Source organism: Pecten maximus, chromosome 5 (genome assembly GCF_902652985.1).
Source record: "Pecten maximus chromosome 5, xPecMax1.1, whole genome shotgun sequence".
Classification (NCBI taxonomy): domain Eukaryota; kingdom Metazoa; phylum Mollusca; class Bivalvia; order Pectinida; family Pectinidae; genus Pecten; species Pecten maximus.
In genome coordinates, this window is record NC_047019.1 from 30,179,192 (window position 1) to 30,204,477 (window position 25,286).

The 25,286-nt window shown below is 39.3% G+C and overlaps 1 protein-coding gene across 27 annotated transcripts in view; it reads right to left on the bottom strand.

Moving 5' to 3' along the window:
* Positions 1 to 25,286, bottom strand: part of LOC117327766 (androglobin-like) — a 125,451-nt gene that overhangs the window by 28,018 nt on the left and 72,147 nt on the right. For 19 of the 27 annotated variants that reach the window (XM_033884924.1, XM_033884925.1, XM_033884922.1 and 16 more), the window contains 22 exons: positions 23,324 to 23,509; positions 22,089 to 22,221; positions 21,709 to 21,835; positions 20,933 to 20,992; positions 20,419 to 20,534; positions 20,099 to 20,276; positions 19,850 to 19,943; positions 19,360 to 19,498; positions 18,376 to 18,528; positions 16,496 to 16,625; positions 15,486 to 15,669; positions 14,759 to 14,822; positions 13,348 to 13,374; positions 8,621 to 8,761; positions 6,008 to 6,044; positions 5,395 to 5,577; positions 4,692 to 4,715; positions 3,863 to 4,019; positions 3,486 to 3,600; positions 2,626 to 2,793; positions 2,337 to 2,478; positions 1,939 to 2,016 (listed from right to left, as the gene is read on the bottom strand). In XM_033884924.1, the coding sequence (XP_033740815.1) occupies positions 1,939 to 2,016; positions 2,337 to 2,478; positions 2,626 to 2,793; positions 3,486 to 3,600; positions 3,863 to 4,019; positions 4,692 to 4,715; positions 5,395 to 5,577; positions 6,008 to 6,044; positions 8,621 to 8,761; positions 13,348 to 13,374; positions 14,759 to 14,822; positions 15,486 to 15,669; positions 16,496 to 16,625; positions 18,376 to 18,528; positions 19,360 to 19,498; positions 19,850 to 19,943; positions 20,099 to 20,276; positions 20,419 to 20,534; positions 20,933 to 20,992; positions 21,709 to 21,835; positions 22,089 to 22,221; positions 23,324 to 23,509 (2,636 nt within the window). Of the gene's footprint in view, positions 1 to 1,938; positions 2,017 to 2,336; positions 2,479 to 2,625; positions 2,794 to 3,485; positions 3,601 to 3,862; positions 4,020 to 4,691; positions 4,716 to 5,394; positions 5,578 to 6,007; positions 6,045 to 8,620; positions 8,762 to 12,970; positions 12,983 to 13,347; positions 13,375 to 14,758; positions 14,823 to 15,485; positions 15,670 to 16,495; positions 16,626 to 18,375; positions 18,529 to 19,359; positions 19,499 to 19,849; positions 19,944 to 20,098; positions 20,277 to 20,418; positions 20,535 to 20,932; positions 20,993 to 21,708; positions 21,836 to 22,088; positions 22,222 to 23,323; positions 23,510 to 25,286 lie in introns of all 27 variants that reach the window. The other 8 variants (XM_033884917.1, XM_033884905.1, XM_033884916.1 and 5 more) reach the window with 8 other exon arrangements.

Below are 25,286 nucleotides of genomic sequence, written 5' to 3' on the forward strand. Positions count from 1 at the left end.
ATATAGTGATACAGGGTGATCATGTGATCATGGAAGCTCCATCAAGGCACCAATGTTCCAAGGCAACCAGGCAGTAGAACGGTAGGGGATGTGGTGTAAGGCAACCAGGCAGTAGAACAGTAGGGGGATGTGGTGTAAGGCAACCAGGCAGTAGAACGGTAGGGGACGTGGTGTAAGGCAACCAGGCAGTAGAACGGTAGGGGACGTGGTGTAAGGCAACCAGGCAGTAGAACGGTAGGGGATGTGGTGTAAGGCAACCAGGCAGTAGAACGGTAGGGGACGTGGTGTAAGGCAACCAGGCAGTAGAATGGTAGGGGACGTGGTGTAAGGCAACCAGGCAGTAGAATGGTAGGGGATGTGGTGTAAGGCAACCAGGCAGTAGAATGGTAGGGGACGTGGTGTAAGGCAACCAGGCAGTAGAACGGTAGGGGATGTGGTGTAAGGCAACCAGGCAGTAGAACGGTAGGGGATGTGGTGTAAGGCAACCAGGCAGTAGAATGGTAGGGGATGTGGTGTAAGGCAACCAGGCAGTAGAATGGTAGGGGACGTGGTGTAAGGCAACCAGGCAGTAGAACGGTAGGGGATGTGGTGTAAGGCAACCAGGCAGTAGAATGGTAGGGGATGTGGTGTAAGGCAACCAGGCAGTAGAATGGTAGGGGATGTGGTGTAAGGCAACCAGGCAGTAGAACGGTAGGGGGATGTGGTGTAAGGCAACCAGGCAGTAGAACGGTAGGGGACGTGGTGTAAGGCAACCAGGCAGTAGAACGGTAGGGGGATGTGGTGTAAGGCAACCAGGCAGTAGAATGGTAGGGGATGTGGTGTAAGGCAACCAGGCAGTAGAACGGTAGGGGATGTGGTGTAAGGCAACCAGGCAGTAGAACGGTAGGGGACGTGGTGTAAGGCAACCAGGCAGTAGAATGGTAGGGGACGTGGTGTAAGGCAACCAGGCAGTAGAACGGTAGGGGACGTGGTGTAAGGCAACCAGGCAGTAGAACGGTAGGGGATGTGGTGTAAGGCAACCAGGCAGTAGGACGGTAGGGGACGTGGTGTAAGGCAACCAGGCAGTAGAACGGTATGGGATGTGGTGTAAGGCAACCAGGCAGTAGAACGGTAGGGGATGTGGTGTAAGGCAACCAGGCAGTAGAACGGTAGGGGATGTGGTGTAAGGCAACCAGGCAGTAGAACGGTAGGGGATGTGGTGTAAGGCAACCAGGCAGTAGAACGGTAGGGGATGTGGTGTAAGGCAACCAGGCAGTAGAATGGTAGGGGATGTGGTGTAAGGCAACATGCATCATTAACAAGAGACAGGTGGCAAAAAGGGACGAAGAAGTCAGTGGACATAACACAAGGCAACACTCCACGCAGATTGGATAAAGACAAGAGGCGTGTGCCGCAAAGCAACACTTCACACGGATAGCATAAAGACAGGGGGGGGGGGGGGGGGGGGGGGGGGGGGGGGGGGCGTGTGCCACAAGGCAACACTTCACACGGATAGCATAAAGACAGGGGACGTGTGCGGCATGGAAACACTTCACACAAATAGCATAAAGACAGGGGGGATGTGTGCCGCCAGGCAACACTCCACGCAGATAGCGGACAGGTGAGTGGAAATGGAGAGGGTAAGGACTAAGGACATATGTGAAAAGATGGGACATATAGTAAAAACAAGAGGCATGGAAGAGAGGGCAACACTCAACATGGACAGGGTAAGGCCAAGGTTATGGAACACTGGGGAAACATGGCTTTAACAAAGGTATGGGACAACTGATGCAAGAGGATACAGAGAAAAGACAAGGGACATGCATGGGATACAAGGGCACATGTACTTGGGACACGTGAAACCAGGGAACTTCTGTCATGTACAAAGTACCATGTGACAGACGGTACCAACAATATAAAGACATGAGGTATGACTTATGGTGTCACTACTTCACTTACGCTTCTTGTCTTTATCTTTATCCTTGCCTTGGTCTTTTGAAGGTTTTGCAGATCCTCTATGACTGGTCATACCGGTTGCTATAGAAAACATTTGTTCGTTTCATGTTACATATTAATTTTCACCAGATTGAAATATTGATACCAGAAAATTATTTGTTTTCACATTACTGCCCATCATCCTTTAAAACTTCATTTCATTTTACTTAAATCAAACTTTGATCATCTTTATTCAAATGCATACCTGTTCTTCATCCTTCAGCCAATTAGATTAAGTTTTTAGTTTTTATTTCTTTTCAACTCCTTCTAACTTAATCATGTAAGAAACATTTGTATTCAACTTATCAGTCTTATCTGTATTCTTTGAACAAGCATACAATCAGAAGTCTACTTGTGTGTACCTGGCCTACTGCTGGAGGGTAAACCGAGGATATTTTTGGTTGTGGAATCAAACGTAAATGATCTCCAGGCAAATGCAAGGTCCTGGTTGGCGATGTCAGACAGACACTTTCTCAGAGTATTGTACAGTGCATCATTAAAGATCTGAAACAATCATATAAACTATATCAACATTTTTATATTTATGATTTAATCAATTTCTCTGTCATGCATTCCCGAAGTATCAGTTAGTTTGTCGAGCTGATAGGTAGTTTTTGACGAGTTCTTGTCAGGCCTATTTTTGTTACCTACCTTGAAGTGGTTGGCTTTTGACATGAGCTTGTCGTGTCGGTAGGGACAGTGGTAGTTGACTAGTTCCTCCCAGGCCTGTTTGAAGGCGTCACGATCGTTGTAATAAGCAATACACTTGCCAATACTGTTCATTACTTGTGTGGCATTGTCCACAAACCTGCAGCTCTCCTGTAAATGACACAGATGTTATAATTCGACGTTCTAAGCACCAATAATTCCTACATGTGAGAATCAGTTATAATCATGGACCAAATGATCATAGCAGACACAAGGTGTCTATCGAAGGATATTCATCTCAACTTTACAGGTAAGTCATCACCGATTACATTGCCTTTAATATACAAAATAATAGGATGGTCCTTAGTGGATGGACTCCAAAGTGTATAGAGATTTACAGGGAGTGATAAATATTACATTGGTTACAGGGAGTGATAACTATTACCTTGGTTACAGGGAGTGATAAGTATTACCTTAGTTACAAGGAGTGATAAGTATTACCTTGGTTACAGAGAGTGATAACTATTACCTTGGTTACAGGGAGTGATAACTATTACCTTGGTTACAGGGAGTGATAAGTATTACCTTGGTTACAGAGAGTGATAACTATTACCTTGGTTACAGGGAGTGGTAATATTACCTTGGTTACAGGGAGTGATAAGTATTACCTTGGTTACAGGGAGTGGTAAGTATTACCTTGGTTACAGGGAGTGATAACTATTACCTTGGTTACAGGGAGTGGTAATATTACCTTGGTTACAGGGAGTGATAAGTATTACCTTGGTTACAGGGAGTGGTAAGCATTACCTTGGTTACAGGGAGTGATAAGTATTACCTTGGTTACAGGGAGTGATATGTATTACCTTGGTGAGTTGTGCCATTACTGTTTCCTCATCACCAAAAACAAAAGGTGTGGTGGAACAGAGGTGTACATGGTGACCCAACGGTGCTGTCATCTGGAACCGCAGCACATGGCGCCTGTATAAATAACAATAATTAGATCACATGGCGCCTGTACAAATAACAATGTAGATCACATGGCGCCTGTACAAATAACAACAATGTAGATCACATGGCACCTGTATAAATAACAGTAATTAGATCACATATGTACTTGTATAATATACAATGTCTCATGACTATTTCTTACTATCATCACATTTAAAGTTACAGATTTGGATTTTTATGAGAATTCAGCACATGAATAGATGTCGTCCCTCTATAGGTAGGGTGTACCTACCCTGCTGGCAGGTTCAGCACCGCAGCCCGTGTCGCTGTAGACCGCAGTCGGAGGATGGGCTGTCCAGTAACCAGACTTTTCCAGGAATACGGCTCAGCAATCAATGATCCTGGGTGGACTACCGGAGGTACTTTGGTCTCCATCCCTACCACCGACCCTGTACAGCCATTACAATGTGTAACCAGTATTTCTTTGATACACTCAATAATGTTATAAATCTCTTACATCTTCAAAATGGCTTATTACAGCAGTTTTAACAATTTTACAGATATACATCATAAAATTGTACATAAAATCAAAGTATGGTTGATAACTTACACAGCCCTGGTGTGTTCCTTGTATATCGTTACCCTTACCAGAAAATTATGCCTCAAAACAGTCCATCATTAAAGTAAACCATCAATTAATTCTAATTAGGAATAGTTTGGCCAAGACTATTTGAACATTATCTCCTGAACCTATAATTTTATACTATACTTGACTGACACCAAAATGCTAAAAACCAAACAAAAAATACAAATCACCACATTTATAATACAAACTTAAAACATTGAAACACGTACCAAACTAAACAAAATCCATATTACATAATATCAGCAGGAAAGTTGCTTTTTTTAAATCTAAAAAATAGCAATAAAAAAAAACTGCTTTTTAGTACCGTTCCTTCAAACCTTCAAATCAATGTTGGACTTATTTTTCTGTCTACACCTTCACCAAGTCTCTAAGACATAAATTGTATTTGGAAAAAAATCTACTAACACATGAAGTAAACAGTATTTGTCAGAGAAGTTGACCAGAGGAGTAAACAAAACCACAGTCACCATCTTACCTTCATTCAGATAAACAAGGTCCTCTGTTAGCATTAATGACAAAGTGGTTTTGATAAAACAACCCAATAATTATAGGATCAAAGTCATTGCTTTCCATGTATTACAAGTTTTTTCATTCTTTTTTTCCCCAATTAACTTAAAACTGGGAAAATAATTAAGAGAAGGAACAAAATGATCTCTGGAAAGGAAAGACTTTGTCTCCTCAATCAAAACTCTGATGGAAAGATAAAAAATTTCACATTGCAGTCATTGAAATTGAATCTTCCATCATTCAATGCAATTCTAGTTTGAATTGCAGCTATTTTTTATCTAAACCATTTGTCTTTTACAAAACCAACTTTATAACAGAATACAAATCGCCAGTATGAGCTAATTAAAAAGAAATCAATGTAATGATTTATTTTATTCAACTTGCTTCACAAGTCAATGGATAAAATAATCACATGTAAATCAATGATATCCATTATACTGTATAACATGCAATATTCAAGGGTATTTTCTTCCATGTTTTCAGGCTATTTAGATTCAGATGTAGTTATTTGGTTATTTTGTATCTATTTTAGGTTTCTTATCAATATCGATAATTGTGTTTATTTCATGTTGTACAGTATACCACATGAGATGTGAGCTGTAATCAATAGAGTCTGAGGTAGGTTATACAATGATGAGGGAGTTCTATATTATCTCATGAGCAATATATACCTTCCATGACACTACTGCTGGTAATGTTTGTGAGTTCCTTCTCGGGGTCCTTGTCACCTCCCTTGCCTCCCTTCACACTCGTGTGAGATTTCTTCTCCTCCATGGGTGTGGGCGGAGGGTCATGCCACCGTGACAATGAGGAAAAGTTCACTACAATCTCTGTTGGCTTCAGACTGTCCACATCTTTATAGGTAGTTAAGGTCTATCTTACTTAATCTTTCTTGATAATTTCATAATGATAATTTCCTCAATGATAATGATATAGCCAAATGAAAATTTGAACTGGAGATTGTATGTCAAATGTATGACCCCCATTCCAGCATGAACAGAAATGGACCTACATTTTATGTACACATAAAAAGAAAAAGTTAACCAAAACTCAAAAAAAAAAAAAAAAAACGGAAAGAATTTCCATTTTGCATAGCAATAATATTTCATTCCAAAAGAACTTTTATACAATCAATGTGTTAGCACCCTATCACTATAAACGGATGGGAAACTCTGTAAACATAATGTACATTAATTCATGGACAGACATGTGTCACTACATGCCTCTCACCACTTTGTGTTTTCGACATAAAAATACAATGATTACTTATGTCAACAAGGATACATAGGTAGTGAGGTGACTTGTCATCTGATCCTGATGTCTGTAGAAAAATACAAGCTTACCTGATCAGTACATTAAACACACACCCTTTGATATAGTGTCATATATCTACATGTAGCTCATTGTCATCTATAATGTTATCATTCTCCATTAACAGGCACAGTTAACCAGTATCTAGTTTATTTCACTTATAACTGGCATTCTTCTACATACTTAAGAATATTTGTGAATCATGCAAAACAAATAGCATTTATGTGTAATGTATAATTCTCAATAAATAAAATCATTTAAATGTGGAAGATTCATTCTAAACATAAAAGTCTATTAAGAATATTATACATTTTCATTGTCATCCATGATGGTGAGAACACCAATCCACACCTGTGCATTTGTAATGTGATCATGTGCTTTAACAAACAAAACTCCCATCCTTAAAGGTAGCAATCTACAATACCCCTGATGAGGATAATTCAAACACCTGTGGTAAGTCATACAGTTAATTTCAAAGAATTAATTTTTTGTTAAGCAATTGTCATCAGTTAGTGCTGTTACTGATAAGTAGAACCATTTTGCAATAAAAAAAGTTTAGCAGTAAGTCATGTACACAAAAAAGCAGGTGATTCAGGGCATGCAAGTTTACAGCAGACATTGTACATGCAGTCAGAAGTCTTTTCCTTTATCAACCAGTGAAGGAATTCTGAGATGGACCTTTTCTGATGGCATATTCTATTTGGTTCTTTGTATTTTACACCAGAAGATGTTCTGCCTCTGTTACTAATGGGAAAATATTTTTTTGTTACTGATGCAGACCATCAACTTTTGTTACTTTTGGAGACCATCAACTTTTGTTACTATTGGAGACCATCAACTTTCGTTACTATTGGAGACCATCAACTTTCGTTACTATTGGAGACCTCCAACTTTCGTTACTATTGGAGACCATCAACTTTTGTTACTATTGGAGACCATCAACTTTTGTTACTATTGGAGACCATCAACTTTTGTTACTATTGGAGACCATCAACTTTTGTTACTATTGCAGACCATCAACTTTTGTTACTATTGAAGACCATAAACTTTCGTTACTATTGCAGACCTCAACTTTCGTTACTATTGGAGACCATCAACTTTCGTTACTATTGGAGACCATCAACTTTTGTTACTATTGGAGACCATCAACTTTTGTTACTATTGGAGACCTCAACTTTTGTTACTATTGGAGACCATCAACTTTTGTTACTATTGGAGACCTCAACTTTTGAATCTGAATATGATGTGTTTTCTTTGAGCTGAAATACTACGGTCACAAACCTTCTCTCTCAAGTTTGATGCTAAAAACATCTATTATAATCTACTCCACAAGATAAACCATGCAAGGTCACAAGGACATTTCAAGGTCAACTGTGTATACATATAGAGCCAGAGACAATATTGACTACTAGGATATACACATATATATATATCTATGAAAGCATAGAAAATTAGTGCAGGTATTGATTGTAGCTATGTTTATTTGATGACTTAATACATATAAAATATTTTATATATAGAAAGATATTTGAAGATTTTTTATAATAAATCAAAGCACAAGGATCTGGCACTACCTGATACATGATGAAGAAGATAACTATAGGAAGAACACCTGTGGCCAGGTGTACACATTAGCTGTAAAGTTCTGTATATATACAAGCATAAAAGGTCAACTTCACTGCAAGGTCAGAGAATCATCACCTCCCATCCACACATACCACATGGTAGTACAGTGGGCAGGCAATAATTGGGATTTGTGTAAATCTGCCAAAATGCAAATGTGTGACAAACATCAAAGAGTGGGTATTTTTCAAATGCCTTGCATTAATTAAACAACATATTATTCTGTTTTCCTTAAAATTAAAAAAAGGCAAACAAAATCATGGTGTAAAAATGATACCTCTATCGGGTGTTCAAGTACGGTCTACAAACTAGGGTAAAAGGTATGATGATATAAAACATTTTCATCAAAGACATTGATGTATAATAGTTTATTTTTATAATTACTACAATTTCCTTCAAGCTAATCTGCTTTAATTTTTAACTTTTTATTGGGTTGAAGTCCAAGGCTCTCAGTATTCAGTGATAGTTATTTTTACGGGATTCCTGGACGAACAAAAGCAACATTATCATTTATTTTCCCAACTGCACATACGTCACTAATATCTAGCAACAAATCAAACACTGAATTACAGAGAATGGCATCAACATTATGTCATCTCTGACTTGTTTCAGGCACCATTTATAACTGGCAGTAGGAATGTCTTCGCCATTGGAACATACACATGTAACTTTGGGCTGTGGGTAAGGAGACATTCAGTTCTCTACTGCACTTTATATAAAATTCTAAATTTATACAGGCCATAAACCCCTTCTAAAAACACAAATTAATTTATAAATTAAGTTTATACAGAGGCGGTGTGTCTAAAACAGTGTTGAGTAAGAACTTAAGATGTTTGATTCAATATCTTCTCTTATTGCAGATAGTGATTTTATACAAATGTTGAACATGATTTGATTTAAGGGAGAATCTGAGAGCCTTGGATGGGTGTGGCCATGCAGTGAAGTGTGACAGGCTATACTCACACTGAGGGTGTTTGTGGGAGAAGGTGCTTGCATATGGGTAGGAGTTTGAGCAGTCTTGGAGGAGGAGGTATTTACCCCAGCAGTGTTAGGAGCTGACTTCTTGTCCCCCTTGCCAGTGGGAGCGGTTGACGCAGTGACGCTCTGTAATGTGAAGCTTAGTCAAACACAAAGTCTAGTGACAAACACAAACCTGGTAATATCCAAACCAAGGAACACATAATTCTGTGAGATCTGCTTTGTATTAAAATTGTTTTCATATTAGTTAGCATCATGGAGGAGTGTTTCTGTCTTCGTTATCATTAACAGATACACACACTTGATCATTGGTGATCAGTCCTTACAAGTCTAATACAATCCTCCATGAGTTGACAAAACTGTGATTAAATAAATTAAACTTTAATTATAACATCATTCAAGCAAGCAAATGTAAAACATCAATGAACCAAACTATCTTCTGCAGTTTTTGTTTCACATTGATATGAAAATCAGCAATACAGACAATTTATATAAACACATTAAGCAATAAACTAGTAATTAAAAGCCAAAAACACTCCAATCTAATTACCGATCAAACAAATTCAGTATGTAGCAAGTTAAAAAGCACATCAAGCTACTGGTAAATATATCTGGTTATATAATTTCACACAGTTTCATTGAATGATAAGAACTATAAGGATATCCTCAAATGTGGGTAACAAATTACTCAACGTCTAGCTAGAAGTTTGTGCACAAAGAACAGAAATGTGAATACCTACAAACAAATCAAAATATTACATTAAATGTCAATTTGTGTGTGGCCATTTTGTGTGTGTTTAATCATCAGTAAGGGAAGTTCTATCTTCTACACTATTCCTATAAGGCAGGTATTAGTTCGCGAATATTTAAATTGATAGCAACTCTCAATTTTTCCATCCTTAAAAAATTCTATCTTTTGTTTAAATTGTTGTTCTGTTGCTACTAACAAAACACTCATGAATACATAAATAATAGTAACCATCATGCATTTGAAATGGATAATTACAGAATTGTATTGGAGATACTCTGACATAACCTGTTCTATTTCTACAAACCAGAATTAGGTATACATCACCATATATTATTTTATCACCATATGAAATTTCAAGAACTTCAGACATTTGTACCAAACATTTGGAATTAATGATCTTGTAAATGAAAGTGTAAACAGACAGAAACCACCAGTGACCAGATGAACACACAGGTATAAGACCCTAATTATCTATAAAATCTAAAGATGTCATTAAGTGATTCAATAAGTTAAGTATCACTATCAAAAGATAACTTTAATGTCAAGCCCTGTTGGAAAATGTCACTGCCTCATATGGTACATGTAGTTGCATATAATTCCATTAATCATAAAAATCTGTATTTTCTTTAATGAAAAGCGCTGATAAAATTTCCGCTAACACACACAAGTGTATGTCCATCAGACATGTACTACAGACCAATCCAGTTTCAATAATGTTTAGACACGCACAGCAGGGGAGACAAGCAGGATATCACCTACACATCAACCAAATTATCTCCCCTGGACTACTACAGCCACACACTTCCCAGGACAGCTGAATGACTGGTGTCTGTGTATAGACTACTGACACATACTTCCCAGGACAGCTGAATGACTAGTGTCTGTGTATAGACTACTGACACAGCCATACTAAAGCACAGTAATCTGTTATACCCCTGCCATAACATCTGATCTAATCAGGATATTTGTAATCGGTGGATAATCGGAGAAACTCATTTTCAAGCTGTGGTAATTTTAAACTACCGCGGTAAACAAAACTACAAAGTATGTTAAATAGGGATTCCTGAAATTCCATACTCATATTCTTTTGACTGGCTAATTTAGTATCACTTAATCAATACTTTGTGGATAATTACCAAGTACTCCCTCCTCTTCTGCACTTGTTGTTACTTAAAATCTTCCAACTATTTTATTACTGTTTTGACATGGTTAGAATAGCAAATCCAATGTGATAAAACACACTATCACATAGCAATTCAGATCCATAGATACCTAACCTGTAACATGACCTTAAAAAATCTGGTGAAACAGATTAATCCCTAATATGTAACTCTGTAAAATTTCAGAAGAATATTAGTATTGGTAATACCTGTGGATATGGCAAAAAGTAGCATAATTTCAGGTAACAAACAGCTTGTTGACTATAAAGTATAATATCGCTTAATGTGAGGTACCTCATTAAATGCAAATAACTAAGACCTGGCCTAGAGAGATAGGGTCCCCATAATACAAACTAAGACCTGGCCTAGAGAGATAGGGTCCCTGTAATACAAACTAAGACCTGGCCTAGGGAGATAGGGTCCCTGTAATACAAACTAAGACCTGGCCTAGAGAGATAGGGTCCCGTAATACAAACTAAGACCTGGCCTAGGGAGATAGGGTCCCGTAATACAAACTAAGACCTGGCCTAGAGAGATAGGGTCCCGTAATACAAACTAAGACATGGCCAAGAGAGATAGGGTCCCCGTAATACAAACTAAGACATGACCTAGGGAGATAGGGTCCCCGTAATACAAACTAAGACCTGGCCTAGAAAGATAGGGTCCCGTAATACAAACTAAGACCTGGCCTAGAGAGATAGGGTCCCCGTAATACAAACTAAGACCAGGCCTACAGAGATAGGGTCCCTGTAATACGAACTAAGACATGGCCTAGAGAGATAGGGTCCCCGTAATACAAACTAAGACCTGGCCTAGAGAGATAGGGTCCCGTAATACAAACTAAGACATGGCCTAGAGAGATAGCTAGGGTCCCGTAATACAAACTAAGACCTGGCCTAGAGAGATAGGGTCCCGTAATACAAACTAAGACCTGGCCTAGAGAGATAGGGTCCCATAATACAAACTAAGACCTGGCCTAGAGAGATAGGGTCCCGTAATACAAACTAAGACATGGCCTAGTGAGAGATAGGGTCCCGTAATACAAACTAAGACCTGGCCTAGAGAGATAGGTTCCCGTAATACAAACTAAGACCTGGCCTAGGGAGATAGGGTCCCTGTAATACAAACTAAGACCTGGCCTAGAGAGATAGGGTTCCGTAATACAAACTAAACCTGGCCTGGAGAGATAGGGTCCCATAATACAAACTAAGGCCTTGGATAGAGAGATAGGGTCCCGTAATACAAACTAAGACCTGGCCTAGAGAGATAGGGTCACCGTAATACAAACTAAGACCTGGCCTAGAGAGATAGGGTCCCATAATACAAACTAAGACCTGGCCTAGGGAGATAGGGTCCCGTAATACAAATTAAGACATGGCCTAGAGAGATAGGGTCCTGTAATACAAACTAAGACATGGCCTAGAGAGATAGGTTCCCGTAATACAAACTAAGACATGGCCTAGAGAGATAGGGTCCCTGTAATACAAACTAAGACCTGGCCTAGAGAGATAGGGTCCCGTAATACAAACTAAGACATGGCCTAGAGAGATAGGGTCCCGTAATACAAACTAAGACATGGCCTAGAGAGATAGGGTCCCGTAATACAAACTAAGACCTGGCCTAGAGAGATAGGGTCCTGTAATACAAACTAAGACCTGGCCTAGAGAGATAGGGTCCCTTAATACAAACTAAGACCTGGCCTAGAGAGATAGAGTCCCGTAATACAAACTAAGACCTGGCCTAGAGAGATAGGGTCCCGTAATACAAACTAAGACATGGCCTAGAGAGATAGGGTCCCCGTAATACAAACTAAGACCTGGCCTAGAGAGATAGGGTCCCGTAATACAAACTAAGACCTGGCCTAGAGAGATAGGGTCCCGTTATACAAACTAAGACCTGGCCTAGAGAGATAGGGTCCCGTAATACAAACTAAGACCTGGCCTAGAGAGATAGGGTCCCCGTAATACAAACTAAGACCTGGCCTAGAGAGATAGGGTCCCGTAATACAAACTAAGACCTGGCCTAGAGAGATAGGGTCCCGTAATACAAACTAAGACCTGGCCTAGAGAGATAGGGTCCCGTAATACAAACTAAGACCTGGCCTAGAGAGATAGGGTCCCGTAATACAAACTAAGACCTGGCCTAGAGAGACAGGGTCCCGTAATACAAACTAAGACCTGGCCTAGAGAGACAGGGTCCCGTAATACAAACTAAGACCTGGCCTAGAGAGATAGGATCCTCGTAATACAAACTAAGACCTGGCCTAGAGAGATAGGGTCCTGTAATACATAGACACGCTAATGATGCTATGTTGTGTACCTCAGTACGTGCTTCATCTCTAAACTGGTGGCTGCATTTGAGGTACCTCATCAATTACAAAATAATAAAAATAAAAACAGAAACGATAATGAACTAAACACATACCTGTGACATAAACTGTAAAGCACAAACAATTTTTTTTATAATCAAACTTATTTTTTACTTTTTTTAAATCTAATACTTCATGCACCAGTATAGTTCAGTGCTACAGACAAGAGAAATGGACGTAGAGCCACCAATACGTAACACACTGGACATGCCTGGACATGCCTGGACATGCCTGGACAGGAAAGTTGTCTACTACATCTACTGTAGCTTAATTAGCACAGCAGTTAACAAAGATACAACAACGACAGCTGTCTCCTCGTAGGTTGCCATCTCTGATTACATTACAACATCTGCATGCATGCCTATATATATATATATTGTATATGATAGATGGACAAGGAAAGCTTTGATTTCTCAAAATTCCCACAACAAACCTGTATATTGTATATTTTTTCCAATTTCTTCCAGCGTGGAAAAAAATAAAAATTTACACTTTATTTTACATAAACAAACACTTCTACAATATTGATCATAACTACAGTTGAACTGTTTTTACCATGTAAAGTTTAATGATATCCAGTAAAAATCTGTTTTGCCATCAGCTTTGTAATACTGTATAATGGTGTGTTATGACTTGGCAATTTAAATTATGAGAGGTTATACAACATGTTATCATCATTATATTAAACTTAAAATTCAGCAACTCAAATCATGCATTATGTGGTTAAAAGCCAGCACACACATTTGTAAGGGGTCCAACACCTGGGTGACTAGGTACCCAACACCAGCGGGTCTACACTGGCCAGGTGACTAGGTACCCAACACCAGCGGGTCTACACTGGCCAGGTGACTAGGTACCCAACACCAGCGGGTCTACACTGGCCGGGTGAAAAGGTACCCAACACCAGCGGGTCTACACTGGCCAGGTGACTAGGTACCCAACACCAGCGGGTCTACACTGGCCGGGTGAAAAGGTACCCAACACCAGCAGGTCTACACTGGCCGGGTGATAAGGTACCCAACACCAGCGGGTCTACACTGGCCGGGTGACTAGGTACCCAACACCAGCGGGTCTACACTGGCCAGGTGACTAGGTACCCAACACCAGCGGGTCTACACTGGCCGGGTGACTAGGTACCCAACACCAGTAGGTCTACACTGGCAGGGTGACTAGGTACCCAACACCAGCAGGTCTACACTGGCCAGGTGAAAAGGTACCCAACACCAGCGGGTCTACACTGGCCAGGTGAAAAGGTACCCAACACCAGCGGGTCTACACTGGCCGGGTGACTAGGTACCCAACACCAGCAGGTCTACACTGGCCGGGTGACTAGGTACCCAACACCAGCGGGTCTACACTGGCCAGGTGACTAGGTACCCAACACCAGCAGGTCTACACTGGCCGGGTGACTAGGTACCCAACACCAGTAGGTCTACACTGGCCGGGTGACTAGGTACCCAACACCAGCGGGTCTACACTGGCCGGGTGACTAGGTACCCAACACCAGCGGGTCTACACTGGCAGGGTGACTAGGTACCCAACACCAGCGGGTCTACACTGGCCGGGTGACTAGGTACCCAACACCAGCGGGTCTACACTGGCCGGGTGACTAGGTACCCAACACCAGCGGGTCTTCACTGGCCGGGTGACTAGGTACCCAACACCAGCGGGTCTACACTGGCCGGGTGAAAAGGTACCCAACACCAGCGGGTCTACACTGGCCGGGTGAAAAGGTACCCAACACCAGCGGGTCTACACTGGCCGGGTGATAAGGTAACCAACACCAGCGGGTCTACACTGGCTGGGTAACTCCTGGGAAAGCTTGTACGGGCGGGAAAACTTACCTTCAGGTCGGAGAACTTCTGGTTACAGCCATAAGTCTGAGGCTTGTGGCAGATGTACAGTGTCCTATAAATACAAGGTTATCTCTTTACAACATAGTATAAACAGACATATGTATTGAGTGGTAGACTAGTTGAACTATCTAAGGGGTTTACCAGTCAGGTAACAGTCATAGTCAAATGAGGAGTGGGAATGGAGTCTTCCCTGATAATGAGCAGTGGAAACAGAATCGTTCCTGACTTTCCTGATAATGAGGAGCGGGAATGGAGTCTTCCCTGATAATGAGCAGTGGAAACAGAATCGTTCCTGACTTTCCTGATAATGAGGAGCGGGAATGGAGTCTTCCCTGATAATGAGCAGTGGAAACAGAATCGTTCCTGACTTTCCTGATAATGAGGAGCGGGAATGGAGTCTTCCCTGATAATGAGCAGTGGAAACAGAATCGTTCCTGACTTTCCTGATAATGAGGAGCGGGAATGGAGTCTTCCCTGATAATGAGCAGTGGAAATGGAGTCTTTCCTGATAATGGATAATGTGATCGTTTGTACTATACTTGTGTCTTGATAAAGGGGCAGATTGCCTCGAAAATTCAACAATTTACTGGTCTGTACTGTCGTTATTACTACCTGACAAATTATATATGCGGGATACACTGAATGAAAGGCCATGGTATCTTTTGTTGGGGACAAATTGTCCAATGTGGCTTAAAATCATATGAAAACTTCATACTTAAAACATTTGCAGAACTCCTCAAAATCCATCCAGACTTTCCTTGGTTTTGCCTCCTCCTCCTCTGCCTTTCCTTCCTCTGTGACTGGCTGTTCCTGTCCCTCTTCACCATCCAGGACGGGTTCCTCAGGCTCCGTAGGAGGAGGGGGAGGGGCCAGACCCGAGTCAGCCTGTTGTAGAGCTCCTAGTCATAGGAACAAGTTCGATTATTTGATATAGGTATACAATGTATAATGTTTGCAAAAAATGTTTTGTTTGTAAAACATTCAGTAGCTTACATTTTGATTGAAATGATACTGAAAACAAAGAAGGCTTTTAGGCTGATATCTGGACAAAGTTAAGTTCAAAATAACTCCATAACATCAATTATAACAAAACAATCCATACAAAATCATTATTGAATAAAAAAGGACCTTTTAACCTAAAATCTAATAGAGTGTGAGACAGACAGATGGTATGTATGGGCAGGCTAATTGGCAGGGGCATATACCGGTATGTGGGTAGGCAGGGTGGCAGGGGCATGTACCAGTATGTGGGTAGGCATGGTGGCAGGGCCTATACCAGTATGTGGGTAGGCAGGGTGACAGGGCCTATACCAGTATGTGGGTAGGCAGGGTGACAGGGCCTATACCAGTATGTGGGTAGGCAGGGTGACAGGGCCTATACCAGTATGTGGATAGGCATGGTGGCAGGGCCTATACCAGTATGTGGGTAGGCAGGGTGACAGGGGCATGTACCAGTATGTGGGTAGGCATGGTGGCAGGGGCATGTACCAGTAGGTGGGTAGGCAGGGTGGCAGGGCCTATACCAGTGTGTGGGTAGGCAGGGTGACAGGGCCTATACCAGTATGTGGGTAGGCAGGGTGACAGGGCCTATACCAGTGTGTGGGTAGGCAGGGTGGCAGGGGCACTTACCAGTATGTAGGCAGGCAGAGTATTAGATGAATACACTGATGGAAACATTAGTTTGCTGTAATGATGTAAATGTTATTATCATTGATTCCTTCTCACCTTTAAGCTTGTCCTTGTCATCTTGTTCCTTTTTACTGGACCTGGAGTCTGACCTCCCCGCACTTTTGCCACGGTCTGGTTTAGTGGACCTATCAGCACTGCCACTTTTCCTGGGTATCTTTGGGGATGACTGGAAGGTAGCAACAGCCAGGTCAAAATAGGATAGTACATGGCACACAGCCAGGTCAAAATAGGATAGTACATGGCACACAGCATTTTACACACATACACACACAAGGCAATTTTCTCTCAGCAATTTACACACAGCAGTTCACATACAACAATTTACAACATTCCACACAACATTTTTAATCACACACATACAGAACCTCACATGCATGTATAGCTTTGAGATTAGTGACATGATGTATGAACCATTTAATGAAGATTCCACACAATATGACACAATGTCAATGATTAGTAGCATTAAAACGCTAGGGTTACAAAACCAAATACACATGTATTAGAAGCTTGCAGATACCAAAGCAATCTTGAAAACCACTAGGAGATTAAAGTAGTTCAATTATTCATTTCCTTTTCATGACCAGTAAACATGAAATTTAATATTAATTCATCAGAAATAAACATGGTCATCAGGTAAACAAATTAAACAATTAGCTGGCCTCATTTGCACATTTTACACAAATACATGTCTACTACTTGATAGGAATTGTATCCACACAGCTGTTTTCCAGCATTACAGGTATAATATATAAGAAGCACTACATCAACAATCATATATATACATGTAGCTACGATTGTAGACTATTCTTAAGTTGTTTTGTGTAAGTGAGGCAAGCTAAATAACTCAAAACTAGCAACCTAGGTCATGCAAAAAATAAATTCCTAGTTTCGTGGGCCAAATATTTACTTTAAGAAAAAAATATGCTATTCATGTTCATTCTCTCAAGAAAGTTAAAACTCAGACACATTTCAAAACTAAATGAGGAAAAATATCTTTAAATATTAACAGCTAAAATGTTTGGAAGTGTTTTAATTCAATTAAGTGTTTTTAATTTCATCAACATCCAAACATTTATTTTCTACCCATTGTGATATCAACACCCAATCAGTTGTGTTCTACCCAGTGTGATATCAACACCCAATCAGTTGTGTTCTACCCATTGTGATATCAACACCCAATCAGTTGTGGTCTACCCATTGTGATATCAACACCCAATCAGTTGTGTTCTACCCATTGTGATATCAACACCCAATCAGTTGTGTTCTACCCATTGTGATATCAACACCCAATCAGTTGTGTTCTACCCAGTGTGATATCAAGACCCAATCAGTTGTGTTCTACCCATTGTGATATCAACACCCAATCAGTTGTGTTCTACCCATTGTGATATCAACACCCAATCAGTTGTGTTCTACCCATTGTGATATCAACACCCAATCAGTTGTGTTCTACCCATTGTGATATCAACACCCAATCAGTTGTGTTCTACCCATTGTGATATCAACACCCAATCAGTTGTGTTCTACCCATTGTGATATCAACACCCAATCAGTTGTGTTCTACCCAGTCTGATATCAACACCCAATTAGTTGTGTTCTACCTATTGTGATATCAACACCCAATCAGTTGTGTTTTCCACTTCAAAGAGATACTGGAAGCCTGAAAGAAAAAATTCTTTCACATCTTATTTTTGGGTATTTTTTCTTCTTCCTCTTTAGAAAATTTGTGTTGTGTATTGTTAAAAATAGGAAAGATTTTGCCTCAGAAACAAGGTTTTTCTAAACCTGCTTCAAATATATAGGATACAGTGTCTAGCATGGTTTCTCGCTTCCTCACAGGTTGGGAAAGTTTATCTTAAGGTAGTTGCCAATGTAAAAGCCTGACCCAATGACCTTGTGTTTGACCCCTGACCTACCTCACGGCTCATCATTTTGCCTCCCTCCTGTATTTCCTTGGCATCTTTCTTGGTGGCAGAAGACTTGCGTCTCCCTGTGCGGGGCCCTGGACTAGATGGCTTTATTTCAGGCTTACCATCTTTTTCTGGCTCTGCAGGTTGCTCTACTGTCTCCTTATTTAAACAAGGTCAAGGTCAGAATAGCAAGGTCAATGTCTAGTTATCATAGCCAGGAAGGAACCATTAGGTGATGCCGCTGTCCTATTAGGTCCATAAAACCTAGCCGATACTATAGTTCTAGTCTATTGTAATTAGCAATAGTATTGTAAAAAGCACATTCAGCAAGTAATCAAACAAACTAACTAGTTAGATTAATACCACAAACAACTTTAAAACAATATAAAACAAACTCAACACCAATATTAGGTCATTACTCATAAACCATACACCATCTGTTACACTAAGTAGTACAGTTTGATATGCGAGGATTAATGCTGTAATTGTCACATTATAATTACTGTAAAATGTTCCTTTAGTATATCTGACCAAAGACTTGTTATTAATTTGTTTTAGATATTATAATTGTTAATTTCACCAAAATTCAGATAAAACCATATTCCAAATTGTAAATAATATCACTCAACAGTACCGCAACAAAAAAACTGAACTGAACAATGAAAACATGAACCATTTCTTCAAATAATATAATATCTATAAACCTAGCTCTGGTAAGGGCATCAATATTGAACACAATACTATTTTAATCAGTTAAACAATAATCATAGGCATAAAAAGCTTTTTAACTTGTTACCAAGCCCAGTAGCATGGATTGGCTGTTCGGATTTATTTTTAATTTTTCTTTTGCAAATAAAAGAGCTGAAACCAACATGGTTTGAAACATGTTGTAAATAAGAGTTTCTAAGACAAATTCTCTAAGACTAGCCACACCAGAGCTGGTTTACAGAGTACCATTAGTAAATGACTTGTTAGCTAGGTGTAGCTTACCTCCGCCTGAGGGGGCTCATTCACTACCTCCCCCTCAATTTTCACCGTATCAGGTGCATTTTCATCAGTCTCCTCTATCGAAGTGGACTTTGGACGTGACCGTGTACCTCCTCGTTCCAACGAGGACCGTGGACGATGCCTTCGTATTAGAAAATTTAAATTAATCAAATAGGAATAGGAGACAAGATAAGGGAGGATGCCACATTACTTGATCGTTATAAGCTGCGATAATCATAAATTGTTTGTAACCCATTTTTGTTATTGAGGAGTTTTAGAGGAGAGTTACGTCTGGACAGGTATGGGTACTGGACTGACTTTGTAGTTAAGGAAGGAGGAGGTGATCTCAATACTTACGTCTCTGTAGGTATGGGTACTGGACTGACTTTGTAGTTTAGGAAGGAGGAGGTGATGTCAATACTTACGTCTCTGTAGGTATGGGTACTGGACTGACTTTGTAGTTAAGGAAGGAGGAGGTGATGTCAATACTTACGTCTCTGTAGGTATGGGTACTGGACTGACTTTGTAGTTTAGGAAGGAGGAGGTGATCTCAATACACTGGATTGGTTTGGGTGGCTCAGGTGTGGCTGTGAACATACAAACAAGTATACATTAACTATCTACATGATATTACTATAAATCTCTGAATATCTTTCTGAAATTGATTTAAAATTCTGAAAAGCAAATGATACAGAATTATGAAAACGTCAACAATTTATATAAGCTATCAATATCAACTTACAAACTGGTTCATCTGATGGCGTTTTCTTCTTCTTCTTTGGTCTGATCAATTTCCAAGCAGGTATTTTCTCTGGAGGGGGTGGGGGCTCGAGGGGGCAGGATCTTGTCTGAGTGATACACACTGGGTGAGGGTATAGATGAGACAGACCATTCTGTCGCAGCTTCTCACTCGCATCAGCCTAGTGTACAATATAACAATATGTACCAATGAATTATTGCACTATTACACGAAAAACATGATTGGTGATATATGTACTTATGAATTTCAATTTTTTGTACCAAAAGAAATTACATAACTGTAGATAAGGATGCATGATTTACCATTTCTCCAAGGACGGATACTTTGACAGGATATTTGGGAGTACTCCAGTATGTAGCAAACACCACTACCTCAGGCTTCTCTGGAATAGGAATGTCCTCAAGTGTGGATTTTTCTTCTGCAAGTAAAATACAATCAAGTCAGCCACAATATTCCACTATAATTCTCTTTTCACTGGAACAGTGTAAATATACAGTGTATTCCACCATGATAACTCCCTTTTCACTGGTGTAAATACTTAGTATTCCACTAAAATAATTTCCTTTTCACGGGTGTAAATATTCCACTATGATAACTCCCTTTTCACAGGTGTAAATATTCCACATTGATAATTTCCTTTTCACTGGTTTAAATATTCCACTATGATAACTCCCTTTCACGGGTGCAAATATTCCACTATGATAACTCCCTTTTCACGGGTGTAAATATTCCACTATGATAATTTCCTTTTCACTAGTTTAAATATTAAACTGTGATTAGCTCAAAACTTAAAGATTTCATTAGGATCATACTTACTGTCTTTTCCTCCCTTGTCTTTGTCTTTTCCACCTTTGTCTTTATCTTTCCCTCCTTTGTCTACAAAACAATACACCAGTTTAAAAATTCCTACTTAAATATAGTCCACAATACTGTATACTAAGTATTTTACACACAAATGTATACAGTATATTTCAATTCTGATCAACCAAATCAAAAAAGACATTTTTTATCATTTCATGCTGGTGTCCATTAAATGCAGCTAGATGAAAAATAAGTAAAAGTAAATAATCATTTTAGTCTTGCGAGCAGTCCAGGAGTCTCCAGCCCCTTGGGCAAACTTTGATAGCAAAACTGAAGTAACGCTCATAACTCTGAGACTGAATATCAGTGTATACCTCAAAGAAGTAATTACATACAAGATTTGTCAGCTGTAGATGAGGGTATATGAGATAAACCTCTGGCAAAGGGCCCTAACTCTGTTTAAAGAGGTGCTTAAGGCCTGATTTCATTATACAACTCTCCCAACTCATGTACTCATATGCACACCTGGATTATCTGATGGACAGGATAAAAATCTCTCACCCACTCTAGGTTAGGAGTCTAATAGTACACCTGGATTATCTGATGAACAGGATAAACATCTCTCACCCCCTCTAGGTTAGGAGTCTAATAGTACTTGTGTGGAATCATTATTTTTGTAAAACTCCTCCACCATGTTTACAACTATATCAGTAATCATTCCTCCTAATCAGCCATCATACTTTCCTCTAATCACCCATTATACTATCCTCTACTCAGCCAAATCATCATACCTTTGTCCTTGGCATCCTTTCCTTTGTCCTTGCCTCCATCTTTGCCAGACTTGGAATCTGCCTTCTCTGCCTTTCCTTCCTTACTGGCCGACTGATCTTTCTCTGACTTATCATCTTTAGCAGTTTCCTGAAAAACAACAAGTTATAAGCTGGTAGTAAACATAGGTGTATGTAACAATTTAGTATTACAATATTGTTTTGGATTGTTAAATGGATATTTTCCAATAAAACTTTCAATCATTAAGACCAGTGTTATATATATATAATCAACTAAAAAAGAAAAGCATATAATCAGCCATTTTCCTAACCACAAAAATTGATTTGTCAAATTATTTGTCACATGATGAGGATGGTAATATCAGTAAGCAGCAGATACATACTGAGGGAGCCGATTCCTCTTTTTTCTCAGCCTCCTGTTGCTCCAGTAAGGCTTTCTCCCACTCCTGGAGGGGAAGTTTCCACTCGGGGAGGGACCCCTTAAGTAGTTCCCATACCTCCTTTATATGACCATATCTGTACACGAGGCAAATCAACAGTCAAAATGAATTCTGTGACACCATGACATCAAACTCCAGGACTGAAGCTCAAATCACACACAGAAATGGAAAAACAGCTGGTCATAGAATATTTGTCTCGGTTATTTGTGTTGAACAGAAAATGTTATGATTTAATTTATATTCAAAGACAAGTTTAGGAAAGTTTGGAGATACTACCGGGTTCTGTGAGGTTAAATCTATATACAATTACGATAAGTTGTAACAAATTCCTTATTAAGTAGGATAAGCTATGGTCATTATTACTGAGATACACACATGTACATTTGTATAGGAAAATGAGAACAGAATGATAACAGCAGAGAGATTAGAATTCACAACATAAATATGTTATATTACAGTGTACTGTAATTAACATGCTTGTTACTCACAACAACAAAGACAATACCAGTATTACACAAGATTGTATAAGTAATAGTTTCAGTACATGGCAATTCAGAATTTAACACCCGAGATTTCAGGACCATGATGCAATATGTAAACAGCTGGCACTTTACTTAATAGGCACTATAACAGAATTTCAAGCTTAGCACTTGAATTTTCCCTTATTCTTGATTTTGAATAAAATATGCTGAATTTTCTTCACAATAAATACAATAGCAATGATATTTATGAATTAATCTAATTGAAATATGTCTTCAGATATCACACATAGTGATAAAAGTTTTAATTAAGATATGGAAAAAAAATCACTAAGGCCAGTAAAAGACCACCATAAAAAAACCACACATCATGTTACTAGCCAGCAAGACAAATTATGACACTGATGTTATTCATATTTCAAACACCAAATTTTCACCATAATTAATTTTGTTTATTTGTGTTAATAATCATTCATATATGTTGCTTTTGTAAAAAATATAATTATCTGTTATTAGTAGTCATAAAATAATCAATCTTGTTCTTAATTTATCACAAGATCATCCACATCATCACCAGAACTTTATCTGCAAAACAATAGACATATATTCTGTATATAAGACTACCACCACATAAGGCGTCACACCCAATAGCCCACACTACACGCCTGGCTACACACGCTACGCCAATGAGATCCTTGCCTGAGGTCATGAGAGGTAGACTTTGAGCTCTTTACCCTAGGAGCTGTTGTACTCCCTTCCTGAGAGCGTGGCGTGGAGCTTAGCTGGAAATATTTATCAAGCACCTGGCTAGCGGACACTAACGGCGAGGCACGACCTGCACCCTGAGGGTTGACGGGAGGAGGGAGGGGTGTCGCCAGGAAACCCCTGTGTGAGTAGACGAGTGGTCAGCATGCAAGAAAACACAAATGCTGACCACACAAGCCATTGAGGCTCTGGTCAGCTGTGACAAGCAAAATCATAAGAGTGCTGGTTAATGATAGAGACAATGGATAGACTGACACCACGGCTGTACAACTCGTATGTCACTAATAACAGGTTATCGTTATAGACTGACCACCTATTACTACCCTAACCTTGTCAGTAATAACAGGTTATCGTTATAGACTTACCACTTATTACTACCCTAACCTTGTCAGTAATAACAGGTTATCGTTATAGACTTACCACTTATTACTACCCTAACCTTGTCACTAATAACAGGTTATCGTTATAGACTTACCACTTATTACTACCCTAACCTTGTCAGTAATAACAGGTTATCGTTATAGACTTACCACCTATTACTACCCTAACCTTGTCAGTAATAACGGGTTATCGTTATAGACTTACCACCTATTACTACCCTAACCTTGTCAGTAATAACAGGTTATCGTTATAGACTTACCACCTATTACTACCCTAACCTTGTCAGTAATAACGGGTTATCGTTATAGACTTACCACCTATTACTACCCTAACCTTGTCAGTAATAACAGGTTATCGTTATAGACTTACCACCTATTACTACCCTAACCTTGTCACTATAATAACAGGTTATCGTTATAGACTTACCACCTATTACTACCCTAACCTTGTCAGTAATAACAGGTTATCGTTATAGACTTATTACTACCCTAACCTTGTCACTAATAACAGGTTATCGTTATAGACTTACCACTTATTACTACCCTAACCTTGTCAGTAATAACAGGTTATCGTTATAGACTTACCACTTATTACTACCCTAACCTTGTCAGTAATAACAGGTTATCGTTATAGACTTATTACTACCCTAACCTTGTCACTAATAACAGGTTATCGTTATAGACTTACCACTTATTACTACCCTAACCTTGTCAGTAATAACAGGTTATCGTTATAGACTTACCACTTATTACTACCCTAACCTTGTCAGTAATAACAGGTTATCGTTATAAACTTACCACTATCTCTTCTTTCATATCAGTTCAAATCTTCCTCTATCATAATTTCACACTGACAAAACTTTGTACTTAATATCTGATTTTGTGATACCTAAACCTATTTCCTATAATATTTATAATCCATGTATCAGTTTGACTCTACCAATGAACTCCGTTTTCTTTGAATACTTGACCTGTTCTATACTGAATGTACAGAAGTGACTTGTACAAGGAGAACAGCCGTGGTCCAGTAACAAACTGATGAAGCTGACCAACATTAGTGTAGAGGATATTAATATTCTGGACCAACACAAACATGTAATACAGGTATATGGGGACACCACAACACTAAGGTGTATATATCACATCTATATATAACAGTGAAGCATAACTCTTGCTCTTATATATAGCATAATCACATCTATTTCATAAAGATACTGAAACATAATAAATGGAAAAATCAAAATGTTAAACTCATTGCTGAAGTGATGTTAATCATTAAATTCTAGAAAATTTGAAATTATTTTACTGATTGAAAAAATAGATCTTGTTGCAGTAATATTTGAAGAATGTGTCTGTAGATAGTACGGCCATACAGCTGTGTCAATACTCGCGCTTTGGACACATCAGACATGACTATTGATACAAGTGTCCTCTAGTAAAAACAGGAAAACCAAGCCCGAGGACTAGCAAGATACAGGCATCAACAAGTGTCTCTGTGGTCTAAACATTATCTATGT